The sequence below is a fragment of the Moesziomyces antarcticus genome, assembly GCF_000747765.1.
Source record: "Moesziomyces antarcticus DNA, scaffold: scaffold_v10005, strain JCM 10317, whole genome shotgun sequence".
NCBI classification, from domain to species: domain Eukaryota; kingdom Fungi; phylum Basidiomycota; class Ustilaginomycetes; order Ustilaginales; family Ustilaginaceae; genus Moesziomyces; species Moesziomyces antarcticus.
In genome coordinates, this window is record NW_014639005.1 from 86926 (window position 1) to 104815 (window position 17890).

General features: G+C 61.4%; 6 protein-coding genes across 6 annotated transcripts; 3 read left to right on the plus strand and 3 right to left on the minus strand.

The window, feature by feature from the left end:
* Positions 1-333: 333 nt before the first annotated feature.
* PAN0_005c2504 (MFS Git1p-like glycerophosphoinositol permease) lies at positions 334-1980 on the plus strand (the record flags this gene model as incomplete). Its single annotated transcript, XM_014801746.1, has 1 exon — positions 334-1980. One exon carries the CDS (start codon positions 334-336, stop codon positions 1978-1980), a length of 1647 nt encoding a protein of 548 aa, XP_014657232.1.
* Positions 1981-2866: 886 nt separating this feature from the next.
* On the minus strand, positions 2867-3412 carry PAN0_005d2505 (uncharacterized protein; the record flags this gene model as incomplete). Its single annotated transcript, XM_014801747.1, has 1 exon — positions 2867-3412. One exon carries the CDS (start codon positions 3410-3412, stop codon positions 2867-2869), a length of 546 nt encoding a protein of 181 aa, XP_014657233.1.
* Positions 3413-3609: 197 nt separating this feature from the next.
* On the plus strand, positions 3610-9634 carry PAN0_005c2506 (thiamine diphosphate-binding protein; the record flags this gene model as incomplete). The annotated part of the gene is made up of 8 exons (XM_014801748.1): positions 3610-3633; positions 3991-4284; positions 4346-4589; positions 4898-5023; positions 5921-6180; positions 6257-8400; positions 8501-8546; positions 8645-9634. The coding sequence occupies 8 exons, from the start codon at positions 3610-3612 to the stop codon at positions 9632-9634; spliced, it is 4128 nt and encodes a 1375-aa protein (XP_014657234.1).
* A 99-nt stretch (positions 9635-9733) lies between these two features.
* PAN0_005d2507 (transducin family protein/WD-40 repeat family protein) lies at positions 9734-11281 on the minus strand (the record flags this gene model as incomplete). The annotated part of the gene is made up of 1 exon (XM_014801749.1): positions 9734-11281. The coding sequence occupies one exon, from the start codon at positions 11279-11281 to the stop codon at positions 9734-9736; it is 1548 nt and encodes a 515-aa protein (XP_014657235.1).
* Positions 11282-11341: 60 nt separating this feature from the next.
* On the plus strand, positions 11342-11873 carry PAN0_005c2508 (nucleoside diphosphate kinase; the record flags this gene model as incomplete). Its single annotated transcript, XM_014801750.1, has 2 exons — positions 11342-11357; positions 11431-11873. The coding sequence occupies 2 exons, from the start codon at positions 11342-11344 to the stop codon at positions 11871-11873; spliced, it is 459 nt and encodes a 152-aa protein (XP_014657236.1).
* Positions 11874-12196: 323 nt separating this feature from the next.
* PAN0_005d2509 (uncharacterized protein) lies at positions 12197-17512 on the minus strand (the record flags this gene model as incomplete). Its single annotated transcript, XM_014801751.1, has 8 exons — positions 12197-13136; positions 13205-14026; positions 14120-15258; positions 15360-15709; positions 16418-16605; positions 16813-16904; positions 16990-17024; positions 17302-17512. 8 exons carry the CDS (start codon positions 17510-17512, stop codon positions 12197-12199), a joined length of 3777 nt encoding a protein of 1258 aa, XP_014657237.1.
* Between the last annotated feature and the right edge of the window lie 378 nt (positions 17513-17890).

The following is a 17890-nucleotide window of genomic DNA, read 5'->3' on the forward strand; positions in this document are numbered from 1 at the left end:
CGGTTGGGAGACGCCCGAGGGTTCGGCTAACGGCCCCCCACCACCCATGCGAGGCGAGGTGCGACAGCCAAAGGCGAAATGGCACGTTCCTGAACGACCCCTACACTCGCCACAACGGCACGCGGAACGGGCGCAATGCACGCATCGAGGCTAAAAGACGACGCTCGGGTTGCACGAGTCGGCACAGGCGATCGACGTAGCCGGATGCAACAGCGCAGGAGCGTTTTGACAGTCCTCGAACGGAATATATAGATCCAGGTCGACTCGCCACTCGTCGATACCCACTTTGCCTCCTACACTTTCTTCTCCTGGCGCTGCACACCACTGCCACTCATGGAGGTTTCTACGCTTCCCGTTGAGCGGCGCGCTTCCCCCTCGCCCGGTTCGGACGACATGGTGCACAAAGACGAGCACGATCTCACGCCCACCCAGTCCGCCTCTACACCGCTCGTCAAACCTCGCGCAAACAATTCGGTGCTGCTCATCCTTGCCGCTGGATGTGCGCTGCTGTCGGACGGCTACCAGAACTCGCTCATGACGATGGCCAATGTCGTCTTTCGCACGCGCTTCGGCTCGAAAGTCTACACCTCGGCCGTCTCGACGCGCATCTCGAACGCCTCGCTTGTTGGTGCTATCATTGGACAGATCAGCGTCGGTATCATCTGCGACCGCATAGGGCGCAAAGCAGGCGTGACCATCACCACGATCCTGCTCGTCACGGGCGCCATCTTTGCTACCGCCGCCTACCCCGTCGGTGGCAACCCACAGAACATGTTTTGGTGGCTCACTGTTGCTCGTGGTGCCACCGGCGTTGGAATTGGAGGTAAGTCCCAATCCCCCTTCCACCACCACAGTGCGAAAACTGACAATGTGTTATCAGGCGAGTACCCTGCCTCCAGCACAGCGGCGAGCGAAGCAGCCAACGAACGCTTGGGCAAGAAACACCGCTCGCAAGTCTTTATCCTGGTCACCAACCTCGTGCTCGCCTTCGGCAACATCGTCTCTCTCAGCGTCTTTATGATCGTCCTATCCGCCACTGGCTACCGCAACACCACCGACGCTGCAGGATTCCACAAGCTCGGCATCATCTGGCGCGTAACCTTCGGCTTTGGCGCACTCTTCCCGCTCATCATCTTTTACTTCCGCATGCTCGTCATGAACGCCAGCCTTTATCGCAAGACCGCCATGCGCAAAAAAGTTCCCTACATGCTCGCGCTTAAACGATACTGGCCAAGACTCCTAGGTACTGCGGGTGTCTGGTTCATCTACGACTTTGTCGTCTTCCCGCTTAACGTCTTTTCGGGAAGCATTATCGCCTCGATCCTTAAGACTCCAACGCTGCTCAAGACCGCGCAGTACCAGATGCTGCTTTCGTCAATTGCAATTCCGGGCGTCTTTGTGGGCGTTGCACTTCTGCCCCACTTGGGCTCGCGCAAGACCTTTATGCTCGGTTTTGGCGGTTTCCTCGTACTTGGCCTCATCATCGGCTGCGCATACGACCGCGTCATGTCCTCTACCGTCGCCGCCGTCATCCTCCTCGGTCTGATCAGCAGTAGTGGTAACGCCGGGCCCGGGAATCTTTGCGGATTAGTCAGCAGCGAGTCATACCCCAGTGCCTTGAGGGGACAGGCGTACGGTGTTTCTGCCGCTATCGGCAAGGTGGGTGCCGCAATCGGGACGCAGGTCTTCACTCCCATCCAGGAGCATGCCGGGAAGCGCTGGGTGTTTATCATCTCGGCGATTTTGGGTCTGATCGGTATCGCGCTCGTGTACTTCTTCATCCCCGAGACGACGCGCTTCGATCTGGCCGACGAGGATCGAGCCTGGCTGCAGTACCTTGTGGACAATGGTTGGGATGGCGACATTGGCGATGGATCCGAGGGCGTAGTCAACGCAAAGCAGGCGCTCGAGCGCGTGCGAGAGGCCGAGTACAAGCCCAAGAACACCGACGACGAGGAGTCGGTCGGCTCGCAAAAGTAGTGCTGTGCTTGCATCATCGCAATGGGAAGTCGTACATGTCGTACAGCAGTGTGGCGCTCGTTTTGGCAACGGTATGACGATGCTACTGATCGCACGATCGCAATCTGTTAGTGAAGCTGCATGGTGACACGCCGAAGCTGACAGGCGTTGTGAGAGATTTGTTGGAGCCAGCGAGGGTGAATGCTAGGACACTGGGACCAGGCGACGGACGGCTTAAGAGTCGTAGGCTCGGAGGAGTGTGTTGGAAGCTGACACGAGTAAAAGATGGTGGTCGAGAACGGGAAACCTGATCACACCGGCCGAAGCCAAAGGATATTTAGAGGCAGATCTCGGGCAACATGCAATGCGCGTGGATGCTGCGCATGAGTGGCCACCTCCTAAGGCGGTACCATTGCACCGTCGAATGGGCAACGGTCGCTCATTGTATGGGCAAAGGGTATGGCGTGCTCAGAGCCCCTTTCTCGTTGACTCGGCCATCGTCCGTCCCGTTCGGATGTCTACAAGTAGTGCGCGATCTTCTCGTTTTCGGTGGTCGCAATCATCGTCAGCTCTTCCGTTTCTCTCCTGACGCAGTTCTGGACTGCTGTGAGGCATGACACAGAAAAAAAGCGCGACGATGGCGACGTGCGCGGCAGGCTGTTCTTCTGACGAGCAGCACTTTCAATCATGCCTGCCGCGATTGAGACTCGGAGCTCGAGCCAAGCTCACACGCCACGCATTCCTCGTTGCCTTGCAGCTCATGCATCCGCCAACGCCGCATCCTTGACTCGCCTCTCGTCGCCCCGACCACTCACACCGCACGCTAACACGACACAGGCGAAGATCGACATTTCGAAACAGAGACGCTTGATACAGCAGCGACCAATTGGTAAGGGGGCGGGCAGTTTCAGTGGATGGCACCCTGGCGGGCGAAATGGAAGCGCTCGCTGACGCCATCGAAGAACAGCTCGATGGCATGCGAATACTCGACCCTGTTGAGCGACCAACGATCGGGAGGCGGCGGCGGAGCTCCATCGACGATATCGAGCTCGGTAGGCAATCCTGCATCGGCGGGCATTCGTTCCGGATGCACTTCGTAGCGACGAGCGACCTCGACGCAGTGGTCAAATTTCCGGCGGGTGGCACGAGACATGCGATGGATCGGCTTGGGACCAGGATCCTTGTCAAGCAGTAGGGCCATGAACGGGGCAGGGCCACCAAGCAGACCAAGCGCCGTAAAGGAATGAAGGAACAGACAGCCCGAGATGTCGAGCGCGAGCAGCTTGGTTTGAGCCTCTACCACCTCGATCGAAAGGACGGCTGCGACGAATTCCGAAAGGAACGCAAGGATGCGCAGAAAGTATTCGTTGGCTGCGGGCGAGAGTACCGGAGGCAAGGCGTCTCTGTTGAAAACTTGGCTGCGCCGTCGATCCAGCATGTCGTCCAGATACATGGCTGGTTGGTCTGAGTTCCGCGCACACCACCCTGTCGGTGACGAGCGCGAGATAAGCAGGCTACGTGGTTTTTACTGACTATCGATCCACTGGGCAAACACCGAAGAGTCTCTGCAGACGGCGGCTCGTATTAGAGAAGTTCGATCGTTCGATAGCGACGAGAAATCGAGAAACTGCCCAAGCCGAGCATGCGAGTATGATGTCAGGGGAAGCAAAGATGGTCTGTCGGCGAAGCTCTCGAGATATACGGCCATGCCGTGCTGGAGCCGCACATCTCGCCCTCGTAGCGATTCGGTGCCTCGCCGCTGTTTGCCACCCATCTCGCGCGAGGTCGACTGAGCATCCCCACGCTTGTCGTGAGGAAGCGTGAAGTGTGGGCGATGCCAGCAGCATATCAGTGTCTCTGCACGGTCGAGCAACTCAGCCGCAATCAGGCCAAGGCGTCGGCTCATCCGAACAGCCTGTGAGCCATTCGAATCCTCCTCGAGCTTAAAAAGTCCCACGCCCACGGGAAGCGTGACGATAGAAAGCGAGTGCGGAAGTACTTGTTGTCACGGCTCCTCCGCTGCTCACTCAGCCAGACGCGCAAGTGTCCACTGAAGCCGCAAAGGACCTCAAGGCAGACCGTCGGTCGGAGCTGTGCAGCTGGTGGTCAGCCAAGGTCTCGTCTGCACAGACCCATACGGGAAGCGATCAGAAGGAGGAGCCGCTCGCTGAGCGAGAGTCGATCGCGATCGCAACGCCTATTCGGAGCGATCAGCGATCGCGATTGGGCACCAAGACGATGGCGGTTCAGCCGCAAATACATAGCCTCCGCACCGAGGGTCCGGCTTGCCTCATGAACTCGATGCCAAACATGGGTGTGTTTGCGGTGCGTCGGAAGGGGCATGACAGATTCGGACAACTGCGCGCGTGTGTGGGGGGGATTAAAGCCGACCGAAGTCGCAGCATACGCGTCGGTTTTGACGGTTCTTGCTCCCCCGCACACGGCTGCCCCACAATTCTATCCAAGGATCGCCAGGCTTACCCGCGCCCTCCTTTCGCATACGGGGTCCGCCGTGGTCATGCCGAGCCATGCCAACCCCGCCGGCACCAAGGGTCCTGCCTCCCCCACCAACAGCAACCGGGTCGGCTTTGACGGATTCTCGCTCCATCCTCCTGTGCCCCCGCAATGTTGTAGGATCGCTACGACCGAGCCACCCGGATTTTAGAGGTGCATGCGTCCTAACAAGCTCGTGTGGATGCAGTGTGAGCATGCAGCGCTACGGCCCATGGCTGGCAGCAATACGAGTGCAACCCCGTGCGAGAAGCATAGCTGGATCGGGAGCAGAATCGGGTGATAGCATCCACTTCGGCGTCTAAACGCAGCAGGTGGAGGGATGTCGCATACAGTCGAGTGTAGAGCGAGATGCGGCGGCGGCAGGGGGCGGCGACTCGATGCAATTGACCGGCATCTCGTGCGTTGGATGTGCAACTCGTTCTAGCTTCCCAACCCCACGCCAACATTGCAAGACTTGGACCGAGCGCGAGCGCAAGCACGAGCAAAAAGGCAGCAGCAGCAGCAGCAGCAGCTAACGCAAGCGAGCATCGGCATTTTGGACGCGTCCTAGGTCGGCAATCCCGCCCGTGTGGATGGTCGCCGTCGTTTCTCACGCGAAAAGGCAAGCAAGCACCACCCCGCGCATGCGCCAGCAGCGTCCTCGCCGAGCTTGGCAACTTCAGCCCAGCAAAGGCGGGGGGAAGGCGGGGCAGTGCGAAATTGTGAGCCATCGGGTCAGTAAGAGGGTCGGCGACCCAAAAATCCAAAGCGGCCATCGCCAGTGTGGCGCTCGAGCCGTCTCAAGATCTGCGCTCGAGCTGGATGACGCTCGTTCAGTACAGTATTTCTCCGATCGTGTCTCGCTCTCCTCGGTCTTGCTCCAGCATTCACTACGCCTCGCTTTTGATTGTCTCGCTGTCTCTTTCCCTCTGTGTGTGAATGTGAGGAGCGAGCTGGGTGAAAGACAGGAGAGCCACGCCGAGGCAGGCCAAGCTCGGTCGGAAGCGACCCGCGCAAAAGCAAGTGCGTAGTGCATGCACGCCGGTGCGGAGAGAGATGCACGCACGCACCTTGATTCTGGGGTTAGAGCGCGCCCGCCCAAGCTCGATGTGGTCACAGCGGAGGCGCAAGGCAGAGGCAGCACAGCGCAGTGCGAAAAAGCTTGCAAAATCGCGCCTGCCAATCGGCACATCCGGAGTGTGATGTGCTCTTGGAGAGAGAGTAAATTTTTCGCCTCTTTTTTTTTTTCCCAGCCAGACCTGGATATGGCGCGCGATTCTCGCTTGTCCCGACGGCGCTCTGGAGCCGCTTTTTTTCTTTCGCCAGTCGCAAGGGGCAACCCAGAGAGAGAGCGAGAGAGGGACGGCAGCCGCTCCAGCCTTCAAGCCCGAAGCTACCCATCGCTGAGGCTCTTGTCTCTGCTCTTCTCATCGTGTGCCACCGCCTGACCCTTTCGGCCATTCCGCAGTTGCACTTCCCCTCACCCTCGTCGCCTCTCTGCTCCTCGTCACACGCATCGCATCGCCTGTGCCTCCCCACCAGCACATTCTCCTCGCCTCCTCTCGCACCGACCTCATCCGCCGCCGCCAAGCTTCCGCCGCTGCCCGTGTACCTGTTCATCCGCCGCTCATCATCGGTCTCTCTCCGTCTCTCATCGTCGTTGTTTGCACTGACCTCTTCTCTCCCTTCCCACACACCATCCAACCCTTCGGCCAAGCTCCGTATCCGGTCGTCATCTAGCTTGCCGACTCCCTCCTCCTCCTCATCACTCGTCACTCGTCACCGACCCTTCCCCCCTGCCTAGTCGCGGCGACCACCCGCAGCCATGTACGCCTCCGCCGTCCGAAGGTCCACCACCTTCACCCTCGCCAATGGCGCCCAGATCCCCAAGCTCGGCTTCGGAACATGGAAGATGTCCAAGGAAGAGGCCGCGCCCGCCGTCGCCCACGCGCTCAAGGCCGGCTTCCGCCACCTCGACTGCGCCTGGGCCTACCGCAACGAGGACGCCGTCGCCCACGGCATCAAGCAGGCCGGCATCAAGCGTGACCAGCTCTGGATCACCTCCAAGCTCTGGAACAGCTTCCACGACCCAGAACACGTCGAAAAGGCGCTCGACGACACGCTCAAGGACCTCGGCACAGACTACCTCGACCTCTACCTCATGCACTGGCCCGTCGCCTTCATGAACGCCAACGGCGCCATGGTCCGCTCCATCCGCTCCACCGGCGGTCATCCCGTCGAGGACACCGAGCTCTCGCGCGACTTCATGGCCACCTACCGCGTCATGGAGGAGATGGTCAAGAAGGGCAAGGTTCGCAACATCGGCGTCTCCAACTTCAACATCCGCCGCATCAGCGAGGCCACCGAGGCCGCCGAGATCAAGCCCGTCGTCAACCAGGTCGAGGTCAACCTCGGCGTGCACAACGACGAGCTGCGCAACTATGCGCACGCTCACGGCGTCACCCTCCAGGCCTACTCGCCCTTTGGCTCCAACCAGAACGCCGCAAAGTACCTCGAGGACCCCGTCGTCATCGACGTCGCCCAGCGCAACAACATCACGCCGGCCCAGGTGCTCCTCGCATGGACGCTCGGCCGTGACATCATCCCCATCACAAAGAGCGTCACGCCTTCGCGCATCGAGGAGAACCTGCGCGTGCTCGACATCCAGCTGCCCGAGGAGGACATTAAGCACCTCACCGACGAGGCGCTCAGCCGCCCCATCGAGAGGACCGTCGACCCCACCGAGGGCTGGGCCGTCCAGGACGAGATCTTCGAGGACGGCATCGACCAGACGCGCGAGATGGAGCTCAAGGGCGGCGCTTACGTCCCGCCTCCCGCCCACGAGTCGCCCATCGAGCACCGTCTCGAGCCCCGCAACGACCCCGAGGCGCCCTCGCGCCAGTTCCACACCTCGGCACACCCCATGGCCGCTGCCTCCTCGGCCTCCTCCAGCCGTCGACCCACCGCCATCCAGGCGCGCCTCTCGCCTCGCTCCGGCTCCTCCTCCTTCTTCCGCAGCTTCGCCTCCTCCAGCCGCTCGGCCGCCGTAGCAGAGGTGCAGCCTCCCACCGCATCCGAGGCGCCCGTCGTCAGCACCAGCCCGCTCCTCCGCACCACCACCGACTCGGCCATCGCCACCCCGGGCCTCCGCTTCACCGACCGAGAGAACAACATTGAGAGAGAGACCAAAAAGATGAACATGTACACGGTGCGTACCTTTTCCACATCCGCCGCCTCCCGTGCCTCGGTTTCCGCCTCCCCTTCCGCTTCCTCATCAGCAGCCGCACCAGCACCCACCTCGTCGTCGTCGCGCACCTTCCCGGACAAGAAGGCGTTCCTGTACGAACAGTACCTGCGTCTCTTGCGCGACAGCCCCATGGTGCTGGTGCTGCAGCACAACAACCTCAGCGTCGCCGACTTCTCCAAGCTCCGCGCTGACCTCGCCGCCATCAAGCTGCCCGAGGGCGAGGCGGCGCGTGCCAGCCTCACCGTCGTGCGCGCCAACCTCATGAAGGCGGCCGCACGCGAGCTCGAGGCAGACAATCCCGCCATGGCTCAGCTCCAGCCCGCACTCAGCGGTCCGATTGCTTTGCTGACGTGCCCCCATCTTACCCCTGCGTACCTCAGCGCGCTGTTTAACGTGGTCGACCGTGCGCTCGGCCATGTGCCGCCGCGTGCGCCGGCTGCGGGACAGTCGTTCCCCGCCGTCGCGGTGGCCAACCCGCGTCTGGTGCCCCTCGCCGCCGTGCTCGAGGGCAACAGGCTCCTCCCGGTGCCCCAGACCCGAGACGTCGGCAGGATCGGCAGCCTGGACCAGCTCAGGGCACAGATCGTCGGCCTCCTCAGCGCGCCCGGCCAGCAGCTGGCGGGCGTGCTCTCGCAGGCCTCGGGCTCCCAACTCGCGCTCACTCTCGAGGGCCGCAAGCGCGACCTCGAGTCGAAGCAGCAGTAGGCGTAGTCCGGCGTCGTGCTTGCCTGTTCGTGCTCCTCCCCGTTCCATCATGTAGCTGTACATCATCGTGCTCGTTTCCCCGCTCCCCTTCATTAGTATAGATCTGCACCGCCAACAGACCACATTACTCGCTGTCCGTGCGGTTGGCTCTCTGCACTGTGTCTGCACTGCTCTTGGCTCTCGTTGAGGCGGATCGGGGATATGCTGACGCTTTCCATTCTGCTCTAACCCCCTTGCTAGGCGATCCGCGATGCGCAGGCGCATGTGCTTGCCGCCGATCCGACGGCGTGCGTGTTTGGCGAAGACGTTGCGTTTGGCGGAGTCTTCCGTTCGACGATGGGCCTGGCCGAGGAGTTTGGGCGCGACCGCGTGTTCAACACGCCGCTCACCGAGCAAGGCATCGTGGGCTTTGGCATCGGCATGGCCGACATGGGACACACAGCCATCGCCGAGGTGCAGTTTGGCGACTACATCTTCCCGGCGTTTGATCAGATTGTCAACGAGGCGGCCAAGTACAACTATCGCTCGGGCGGCCAGTTTAGCGCAGGCAAGCTCACCGTCCGCGCGCCGTGCCAGGGTGTCGGACACGGCGCGCTGTACCACTCGCAGTCGGTGGAGCAGTTCTTCATGCCCGTTCCGGGGCTCAAGGTGGTGATCCCGCGCAGCCCGATCCAGGCCAAGGGGCTGCTGCTCTCTTCGATCCGCGACGAGAACCCGGTGGTGTTCCTGGAGCCCAAGATGCTCTACCGCAGCTCGGTGGAGCAGGTGCCCGTGGACGACTTCACGATCCCGCTGTCCGAGGCCGAGGTGGTGCAGCCGGGTTCTGATCTTACGCTCATCAGCTGGGGCGCACCGCTGTACGCGTGCATCGAGGCGCTCGACGTGCTGCGCAACCCGCCCGCGGCGATCGCCAAGCACTTCCCGCAGGCGGTGCGCAGCGCCAGCGTCGAGGTGATCGACCTGCGCACCATCCTGCCCTGGGACCGCGAGACCATCACGCGCAGTGTGGCCAAGACGGGCCGGTGCGTGATTGTGCACGAGGCACCCGTCACCGCGGGCGCGGGCGCCGAGATCGCCGCGCACGTGCAGCAGAACTGCTTCCTCAACCTCGAGGCGCCCGTGGCGCGCGTCGGCGGGTGGGACACGCCCTTCCCGCACGTCGGCGAGCTCTTCTACAAGCCCGAAGCCATCCGCATCGCCGACGCGCTCGTCAAGTCGCTCACGTACTAGACCGTCCATCCTTCTCAATTGGCATCTTTTGTTTTTGATCCGTGGCGAGCTTTGCAAAGTGTGGGTGGATACAAGTACACAAGGGGGCGGCATTGGAAGTTAGAGGTTGAAGATGCGGACGGTGCCGGTATCCTTCTGTGGCTCATCACCCGCGTAGGCGAGGATGTACTTTGCCGGATGCCAAGCCAAGGTATTGATGGTCGTTGACGGAGGCAATGGAATCTTGTGAAGTGAGTCGGCGTCGGTGTTTGGTTGGGTAGCATTGATGGCTATGAATCGATCCTCTCCTGCCGCAGCGAGTACTTCACCATCGTGGCTGAAACCGATTGCGCGGGCGGGGAAGGTTAGATCTGTGATCATCTTGTGGGCGAACCACTCGTTTGTATCCCAAAGTGCGACCATTGAGTCCGATGAGGCTGTGGCAATGTATCGGGAGAGGGGGTCCCATTGGAGGCAGAAGACGTTGGCGGTGTGTGTGGCGTGCGAGTGCACACGTGCATAGTCTGTCGTCGTATGTAAATGCACCGATCCCGACCCGGAGGACAGCAGCAACAGTGAGCCGTCTGGAGAGAAGCACAGCTCGTTGATCTCGTCGGTTGTTCCCATCACCGTTGTGGGCGAACACGCATCGGTTGGAGCGGTTCTTCGCGTACACACCGTATGGACGATGCGATTCTGTCGTGTATCCACCACCGACACTGTATCCGTCTTATCCCCCACGGCCAAATAGTCCCCACTTGGATGGTAGGCTATATTGATATTGGCCCCTGGCGTCTGCACCGTCGTCACACCGTCTGTTGCATTTGCCTGCTGCGCACGCGCACGGGTATCCCAGATCCGCACCGTCTTATCCGCCGACGCAGTGGCCACAACATCCGCATGCGACGGATGCCACACCAGCTGGTCTACACTATCGCTATGCCCTTTGAGCTCCGTCGACGCGCGTGCGTCCACCGACCGTTCCGGCACCCAGATACGCACCACTCGATCCGCCCCACACGTAGCCAGCTTCCGCCCATCGACAGACCACCCCAATCCGCGCACAGACTGCCGATGCCCCCCGCGAACCTCTTTGCTCTTGAGCGCCCCAAAGTTCGGCAGAGTCACCCCGCGTTCCCGCAGCGAAGCCACCAACTGCGATGGACCAGCACCCGCCCCAGAAGGCTTTGACCCCGACGCCCCAGCTTGAAGTGAGAGCGACATTGTACGCCTGGAGACGATCGAAACTTGACGTTGGTCGTCGAGGAAGTGTGGAAGGAGGCGCGAGTGTTGCAATGTGGGCCCCGCAACCTCCACTCGCAAGCCCGCACAGGGTTGGAAAGGGTTGGACAGGGTTGGACAGGGTCGCGATGCGTGTCTCTCGTGCGAGAGAAGAGGCTCGCAAGAAGAAATGTCGTTCTTTGCCTTTTTTTTTCGTCCGTGTCCAGGCGGCATGTCTGGGCGGCCTCTCCCTTTTTCCCGCGGGTCTGCACTGATCACCGCCGTGGCCACTTGGAACAAAGCTTTGCGGGTGCGGAAAGGTGGTTTCTGCCTCTGCTCCTGCTGCGTGCGTGTGTGCGGACCCAAGAAGAAATGCGCCGCTTCAGCCGGCTCGAGGTGGCACTCGCACTGCTGCTCGCGCTGTGGTGCATCACGTCGCTGCGACATTCTACCTTCGTTCCTCCACCAACACCATCCCATAATTGTTCCCCCATCACCTCTTTCAAAATGGCTACCGAACAGAGTAAGCACACCCTGCCCCCGCACCATCCCGCCATAAATGCAATGCTGACCCGTTGGTTTTTGACTTTGGGTAGCCTACATTATGATCAAGCCGGACGGCGTGCAGCGCGGTCTGGTGGGTGAGATCATCAAGCGCTTCGAGGCTCGCGGCTTCAAGCTGGCGGCGCTCAAGATGGTGCATGCCTCCGAGGAGCACCTCGAGCAGCACTACAAGGACCTCAAGGGCAAGAAGTTCTTCCCCGGCCTCATCAAGTACATGGCCTCCGGCCCCGTCGTCGCCATGGTCTGGGAGGGCAAGGACGCCGTCAAGACCGGCCGTGTCCTCCTCGGCGCCACCAACCCCCTCGACTCCGCCCCCGGCACCATCCGTGGCGACTTTGCCATCGACGTCGGCCGCAACGTCTGCCACGGCTCCGACTCGGTCGAGTCCGCCAAGGCCGAGATCGCCCTCTGGTTCGGCGAGCAGACCCCCACCATCGCCTACACCCGCGCCGTCGACGCCTGGATCTACGAGTAAGCGTGTGCGCCATCCCCGCAGCCATGCTCGTCGCCTCATCACCACAGCGCTCGCAAAGCAATTCAAGATTGTGCCAACTTATCGCTGTCCTTGCGTCGTGAGAAGAGCCCGTGCTCGCAATCGTGTCTGAAAGCATGCACAGTCGCAGCTGAAACGCAAACAACAAGAGATCGATTAGACCACTCTGGAAGCAGCAAAGTGTCGACAGCGCGTTCTCGAAACAGCGCAATGGTGGTCGACCAGGAATGCGGAAGAGGAACTAGTCGGGACGGTGAACTTGCAATCGCGGCTGCTGTCGGGATCGTGGTGCGGCTGGAGCCAGCTCAGACGATGCTGCTGATGTCCATGATGCGGCTCGAGCGCGACGATGCACACGGCGTGGCGCGACCGCTGCTGCTGCTGCTCGTGCTGCCGCTGCTCGTGCTCGTCGTGACTCGCAGCAGCCGCGTGCTCCTTCGGTTCTCGCCGTATCCAACGTATGCAAGCAGGTCGACGAGTGCCTCAGACATGCCAGCCTGTGTCCAAGATCCACCCGCCGTCGCCGGCGTCACCGATCCCAGCCTCCTCGGACTCTGCGAAGTGCCCTTGCGAGTACCGGCACTCGACGTGCTCGGACGCGCCTGGTTCCTCCTGCGCACCGCCGCTGCCGGATTCGGAGCATAGTGCACCTTGGACCTACCCCGCACCGTGATCGGGTGCGACGTGAGGCACGCCACCTCGACGCCCGCCGCCGTCGTGAGCGGTCCATGTCGCGGAAACGCCAGCAGCGTCAGCTTGAGCGCATAGAACTGCTGGCCCGCCGAACCGCGCTGGCCATTGTTGAGCGTCGCCGAGCGGATCTGCACACGCCGGAACGCCGCGATGCTGCCCAGCCGACTCGCCATCTGCTCGTTGGCGCCGGCATCCGGCGTCAATGAGCCGCCGCTGCACAGTGCCACGGGCTGCACCGCCTCGCGCGGTCCTCGTTCGCGTGCGGGGCCAAACTGGATCAGAGGCACCTGCCCCTGCCGACCCTTGACGAGCTTGCCGTCCTTGTTCAAGACGTGCGCGCTCATGTGCACTGCAAAGCGCTCGGCTCGAAACGCATCTCTGCCAGCTGGCTGGCAAATGAGATCGCCTAGAGCTGCCGCGTGCGTGTGGCCGTCGGCGTCTTCTATGCGAAAGGCCACGTCGACCTTGAGATAGTTGCGGCGATAGCAGGCCCACTTGCCATCGACGACACTGAAGCATTGGTGCGTGGTGCAGTCGAGCTTGCAGTAGAGCCTGTTTTAGCAACACGTGGAGATCAGTATCGATGACTAGCATCAGGCATGGCTCCGAGAGCTACTTACTCTTTGCGTGCGCTGCCACCCTCCTGCTCGATGACGAGGGGCAGGCAAGAATGGGTCTCTCCGAAGATCTCGCCCGTGCTTCCTTCCTTCGGCACATCCGCCATGCCGGCTGGATCGTCGCCGTTGAGCTGGCCGACCGACGGTGCTGCACCGCCTCCAGATCCTTCATCGACGTCGACGTCGTCGTCCTCGCTCTCGCTGCTCATGTCGGGAAGAGGCGACATGTTGCGCAGGATGGGCATCTTGTAGAGAAGTTCGTCTGCGCGCTCTTTGCCAAGCTTACGGCCGCCGTCAGGAGACACCGGCGACAACTTGGTGGTGGGAGAGTGGAGCGACAGGCTTGGAAGGTACCGAGCGAGCTGCTGGCCGTGGTCATCCAGACTTCGGCGGTGGCCAAGAGACAGCCTGGGCAGAGGCTCCTCGTTGGGAGAGAGGGGCGAACGCGCAAGCGACCCCAAGTGTGCCGAGGCGTTCGATCGCGGCAGAGGAGGTCGCACTGCATACCGCTCCGCATGATCCGGCTCAGTGCCCTCTACCTGCGGAGCACCAAATCCATTGCGGGCTCGGTTCGTGTCCAGTCGGAAAAGCCCAGCTGGGAGAGGCGAAGGCTCCACGAAGAGACCCAGAGCGTTGGGAGAGGGAAGCTCGTGGCCGCTGAGGGTCTCGGCCGTGGGCGCACGGAATGCCACGTTGCCCAAATGAAAGTACGACCCGCCCGAACGACTAGCTGTGCCAATCGATCCGTCGTGCAACGCAGCAACAGCCGCGGCTGGAAGCTCGTTCGAGGTCGAGCGGACGGAGCTGGTCGGGGTCCAAGGCCCACTTCGGTTGGGAACAGCGAAAACAGGGTCAAGTCGACGAACGTCAATATCCATTCGAACGCGTCCATCGAATCGCCCGAGGTGATACACTTACTGCAGACTTGAGGATGACCGGCCAGCGCCAGGAAGTGAGGTCGGAGTCAAGGGCGCCTGGCGCGTGTAGCTGTACGATTGTCGGCGCGCCAGATCCGAAATGTAGTATGGGTTGCTCCTGTGCTCGCTGCCGTAGCGCGACCAGGAAAGGCTGGGAGAACGGGAAGTGCGAACGGGCCCGACCAGGGGCGGGAGTGTGGGCCGCTCGAAGTAGTCCAGGGTGAAAGCACGCGACTTGATGAACGGCGGGATCGTCGTTGGCGTGTTTTCGACGTGAGCTGGGCTCAGCACCTCCCTCGATTCCTGACGAGCGCCGAGCTGCGCGGCTGCCGTGAAGGAGGACATGGTGAAGGCGGCGCGTTCGAGCGTGGTGGAAGCCGGCTGCAGGACAAGTGAAGCTGTCGAGGCTGAGGAGCGGTGCAGCTTCCTTGCTCGCTGCGTCTGAAGCGTGGGTGACTCTGGCAAAAGCGAGTCTCGGTGCAGCGCGCTTCGACCCACCGGACGGGATCGCGAGAACGGTGTCGGAGGGAAGCTGCGATCGCTTCGGAGCGGAGAGGACTTGCTCGCGTTCCAATGCCGACGTCGCTTGGAAGCGGCAGTTGCCGGAGGAGTAAGAGGCTGAGAGGTGTGGAATTCTACGAACTTGGATGATCTAGAGGATCCATCGAGCGCACTCGTGCAGTCGAAGGCTTGATGGCCGTGTCGAGAGGCTGGCGGAGTGGTGACCGAAAGAGAAGAGCTGCTGGTGCGAGCTGCAGTCGGTGTCGAGATGGAGGAAGAACGAATGGCCTGTCGTGCGGAAGGAGAGTGGGGTCCGTCCAGGTTTGGAGCGAGGCGGTGGCTTGTGGTGGAAAGAAGAGGAGGAGTGGCGTGCACAAGGACGGGCTGCTCCTTATACGTCTCGCTCGTCCTGGTCGCCACTGCTTGAGACGGGGCATCGCCGACCGACGCTGAGGAGGCCGACGACTGAGGCACCGACGAGACGTCCATCGCGGGTCGAAGACAGGGCAGCAGAGAGCTGGACCGACACCGAGAGCGAGAGCAGGTCTCGAGTGCGAGCGATTCGACGGTGCTTCCGACGATGTGCACACGTCCGATTGCTGATCGGAGCTGATCCGAAGCGAGCCGGTGTGGATGAGACTGTGACACGTCCCAAAATCTCTTCCAGGCAGAGCAGGAAGGATGCGTAGTCACTGCACCCGAGCTGACTGCCTGTGCACCGTGCACTGTTGTTCGCGAACGACTCGCGTCCAGTCAGCAATCTCTCGGGAGGCGTCGATGTGGTGCGACGATGCTGAGGCAGCAATTGCAGATTTCCTGTCACCCAGAATAACGGCCGGAGACGAGCGAACGAAGTCGAAGATAACGAAAGACCTCGGGTTGCAAGGAAAGGAAGCGGCCAGCAAGCCGACGGCTGCAACGGCAAGTTGATGCTCCGACGCAGCACGAAAGGGAGTCGTCGATGCCGAAAGAGGCACAGCACTGCCGCCTGAGATGGATCGAGCTGAGTCGAGGAGGCGCCGCGAAGAAGGAAAGATGGAAGAGGCCGACGATCTACTTGTCCGTGTCGGCACCGTGGGAATCTGGTTTGCTAACCGATGGGCAGAGCTAGAGAGAGGTGCAGCAAAACTCGAGACGTCAAGGGCTCAGCTCGACCGAAAGACGCTGCGATTCTCGAAGCTGATCCAAACCATGCACGCGTGGCAGCGGGAACGCAATGCTGATGCAAGCGGAACACCCGAACCGCCGACTCGAGCGGAATCGAACGAAACTGATCCGACTCGCCCGCGTCTCTTGGCTCCTACGACTCTTGCCTTGAGGATGTTCACGAGTCTTGTGCAGAGAAGAAAGAGCGATGAGGGTCGCGATAGGTCAGCTGGGTCTGCTTCTCGCTCTGTCACGGCTGAGTCTCTTGGCACACTTGGCAGCTACTTGGCATGCTTCGGTCGCTTCCCGAAGCAGCTAGAAGGAACGGGCAGGGGCTTGGAGCTGGCAGCGAGCGGAAGCTTGCCGACTCGACGAGGCGAGGGCAGAGGACTGCAAGCTCAAGCTCCGAGTCTGGCTCGCTCGCTTGCCGAAAAATCATTTTCCTCGGACACTTCCAAGACTGCCGCACCGACAACTTTGCCGTGGCTTGAGCGTCAGAGTGTGAAGGCAGAACAGCGCTACAACGTTGGCAGCGCACCTGCGGCGAGGAGTGAGGCATGTGAATCCGTCACACACCCAGGCGCGAGATGCGTCCGTTTTTTTCGACGCGACGGATGGCTACGTGCGACAAAAAATGCGAGGCCTCTCTCACCCTGGTCGTCGTGTGACACTGCCAGTTGGGACCGCGTCTGCGCATCACGATCGAAGCTGACCGCCGTCCACACTCCCGTCTGTGAGTTGCTCGCACCACCCATGCCCGTGGCAGATCCCGTGTGCGACGTCAACAAGCCGGCTTCGTCGCCCTCAAGAGAGCCACGAGGAGGAGCCGCGACGGCGAGGCTTGGGCGAGGCGACGAGGGCGCAAAAGATTTTTCTCGTACAACGCGAGGCCGAACGAGGCGGTGGCGATTTGGGCCGTCCACTCGCGTAGCACAGCTCCAACCACACGGTCCACGAACGCAGAATCCCTCGCCCAGCACGAGACGACAGCCTCTCCAAGGGTACCGCATTCGCCTCTCTCCGCGCCGCAAAGCCAAGTGTACTCACACGCGAAAGAAGGAAAAAAGAGGTTCTTCGGAAGGGATCCCAGATGAATCAGCGAAGAGCGCCACACCAGGCCGAACGAGGAGGATCCAGATCTAAAGAAAGCAACAAAGTCCAGACTGTCAGTCACTCGCTACTCTTGCCCTGCAGATCGCCCCTGACCCTGGTTTCGGCACTCACCGTGACAACTGCCGCAGAGACTTCGGGTATCGCAGCTACGTCGATAGTCCAGCCAGTGCCCAAGGGTACACGGAGGTTTTGGAGTCAAGGACAGAAGAGGTCGAGTGCGAAGGGAGTGCGAACGAAGTGGAATGGGAACGAGAGGCGACGAGCAGCTGGGGACAGGCTCGCCTTTTTAGGGGGCGGGTGCATGCAGTTGGCGTGGGAGAGCCGATCTGCCACCTGCCAAGCAGCGCATCCCCCCGGCGTCCATCCGCTTTCTCGACATCCAACGCCTCGCCACTCACTCTTCACAGACCCTGCCGACCGCACGACACATCGCGTCTTTGGCAGTGACGCGGCCATGGCACGTCGCAGCCTGAATGCCAGCCAGCGCAAACAAGCTCTTTCCAGAGCCGGGGGACGGTGCGGCGAATGGACAGTCGAGCGGTTCTGACGATAGAGTCGCTTGTCGCGTCTCCACACGGGTGCATTTCGAGGCGGGGCCGAGACGGTTTGGGTTGGCTGTTGGGTCAGCTGGCATGAGCTAGAGCCTCGACGGTGCGGAGGCGAGCCGTTGCGATAGCCTATCCTCGCTGCAGTTCTGCACGTCTGAGGCTGGCTGGCATGCATCCGGCTCGGAAACCGTCGCAGAGTTTGGGCCGAGCTTAATACTACCTGCACGTCAAATCCGGGAAAAGCGGCCGGCAGATCTCGCTCGCTCTCATGCAGAGCCTCGCAGGATCTTGCCATTCTGCATGGAGCCCCGTCATGCAGCTTTGGCGGACATCACTGCGAGTGTCCTCTCCCGTCCAAAATCGCTTCGGACCGCTGCAGACAAGGCGAGAACGAAGAGCGACGCTGGATGCACGTTGGAAGTGCGAAATTCCGCGGTCAGCAGACGCAGAGCAGTTCGCAATCG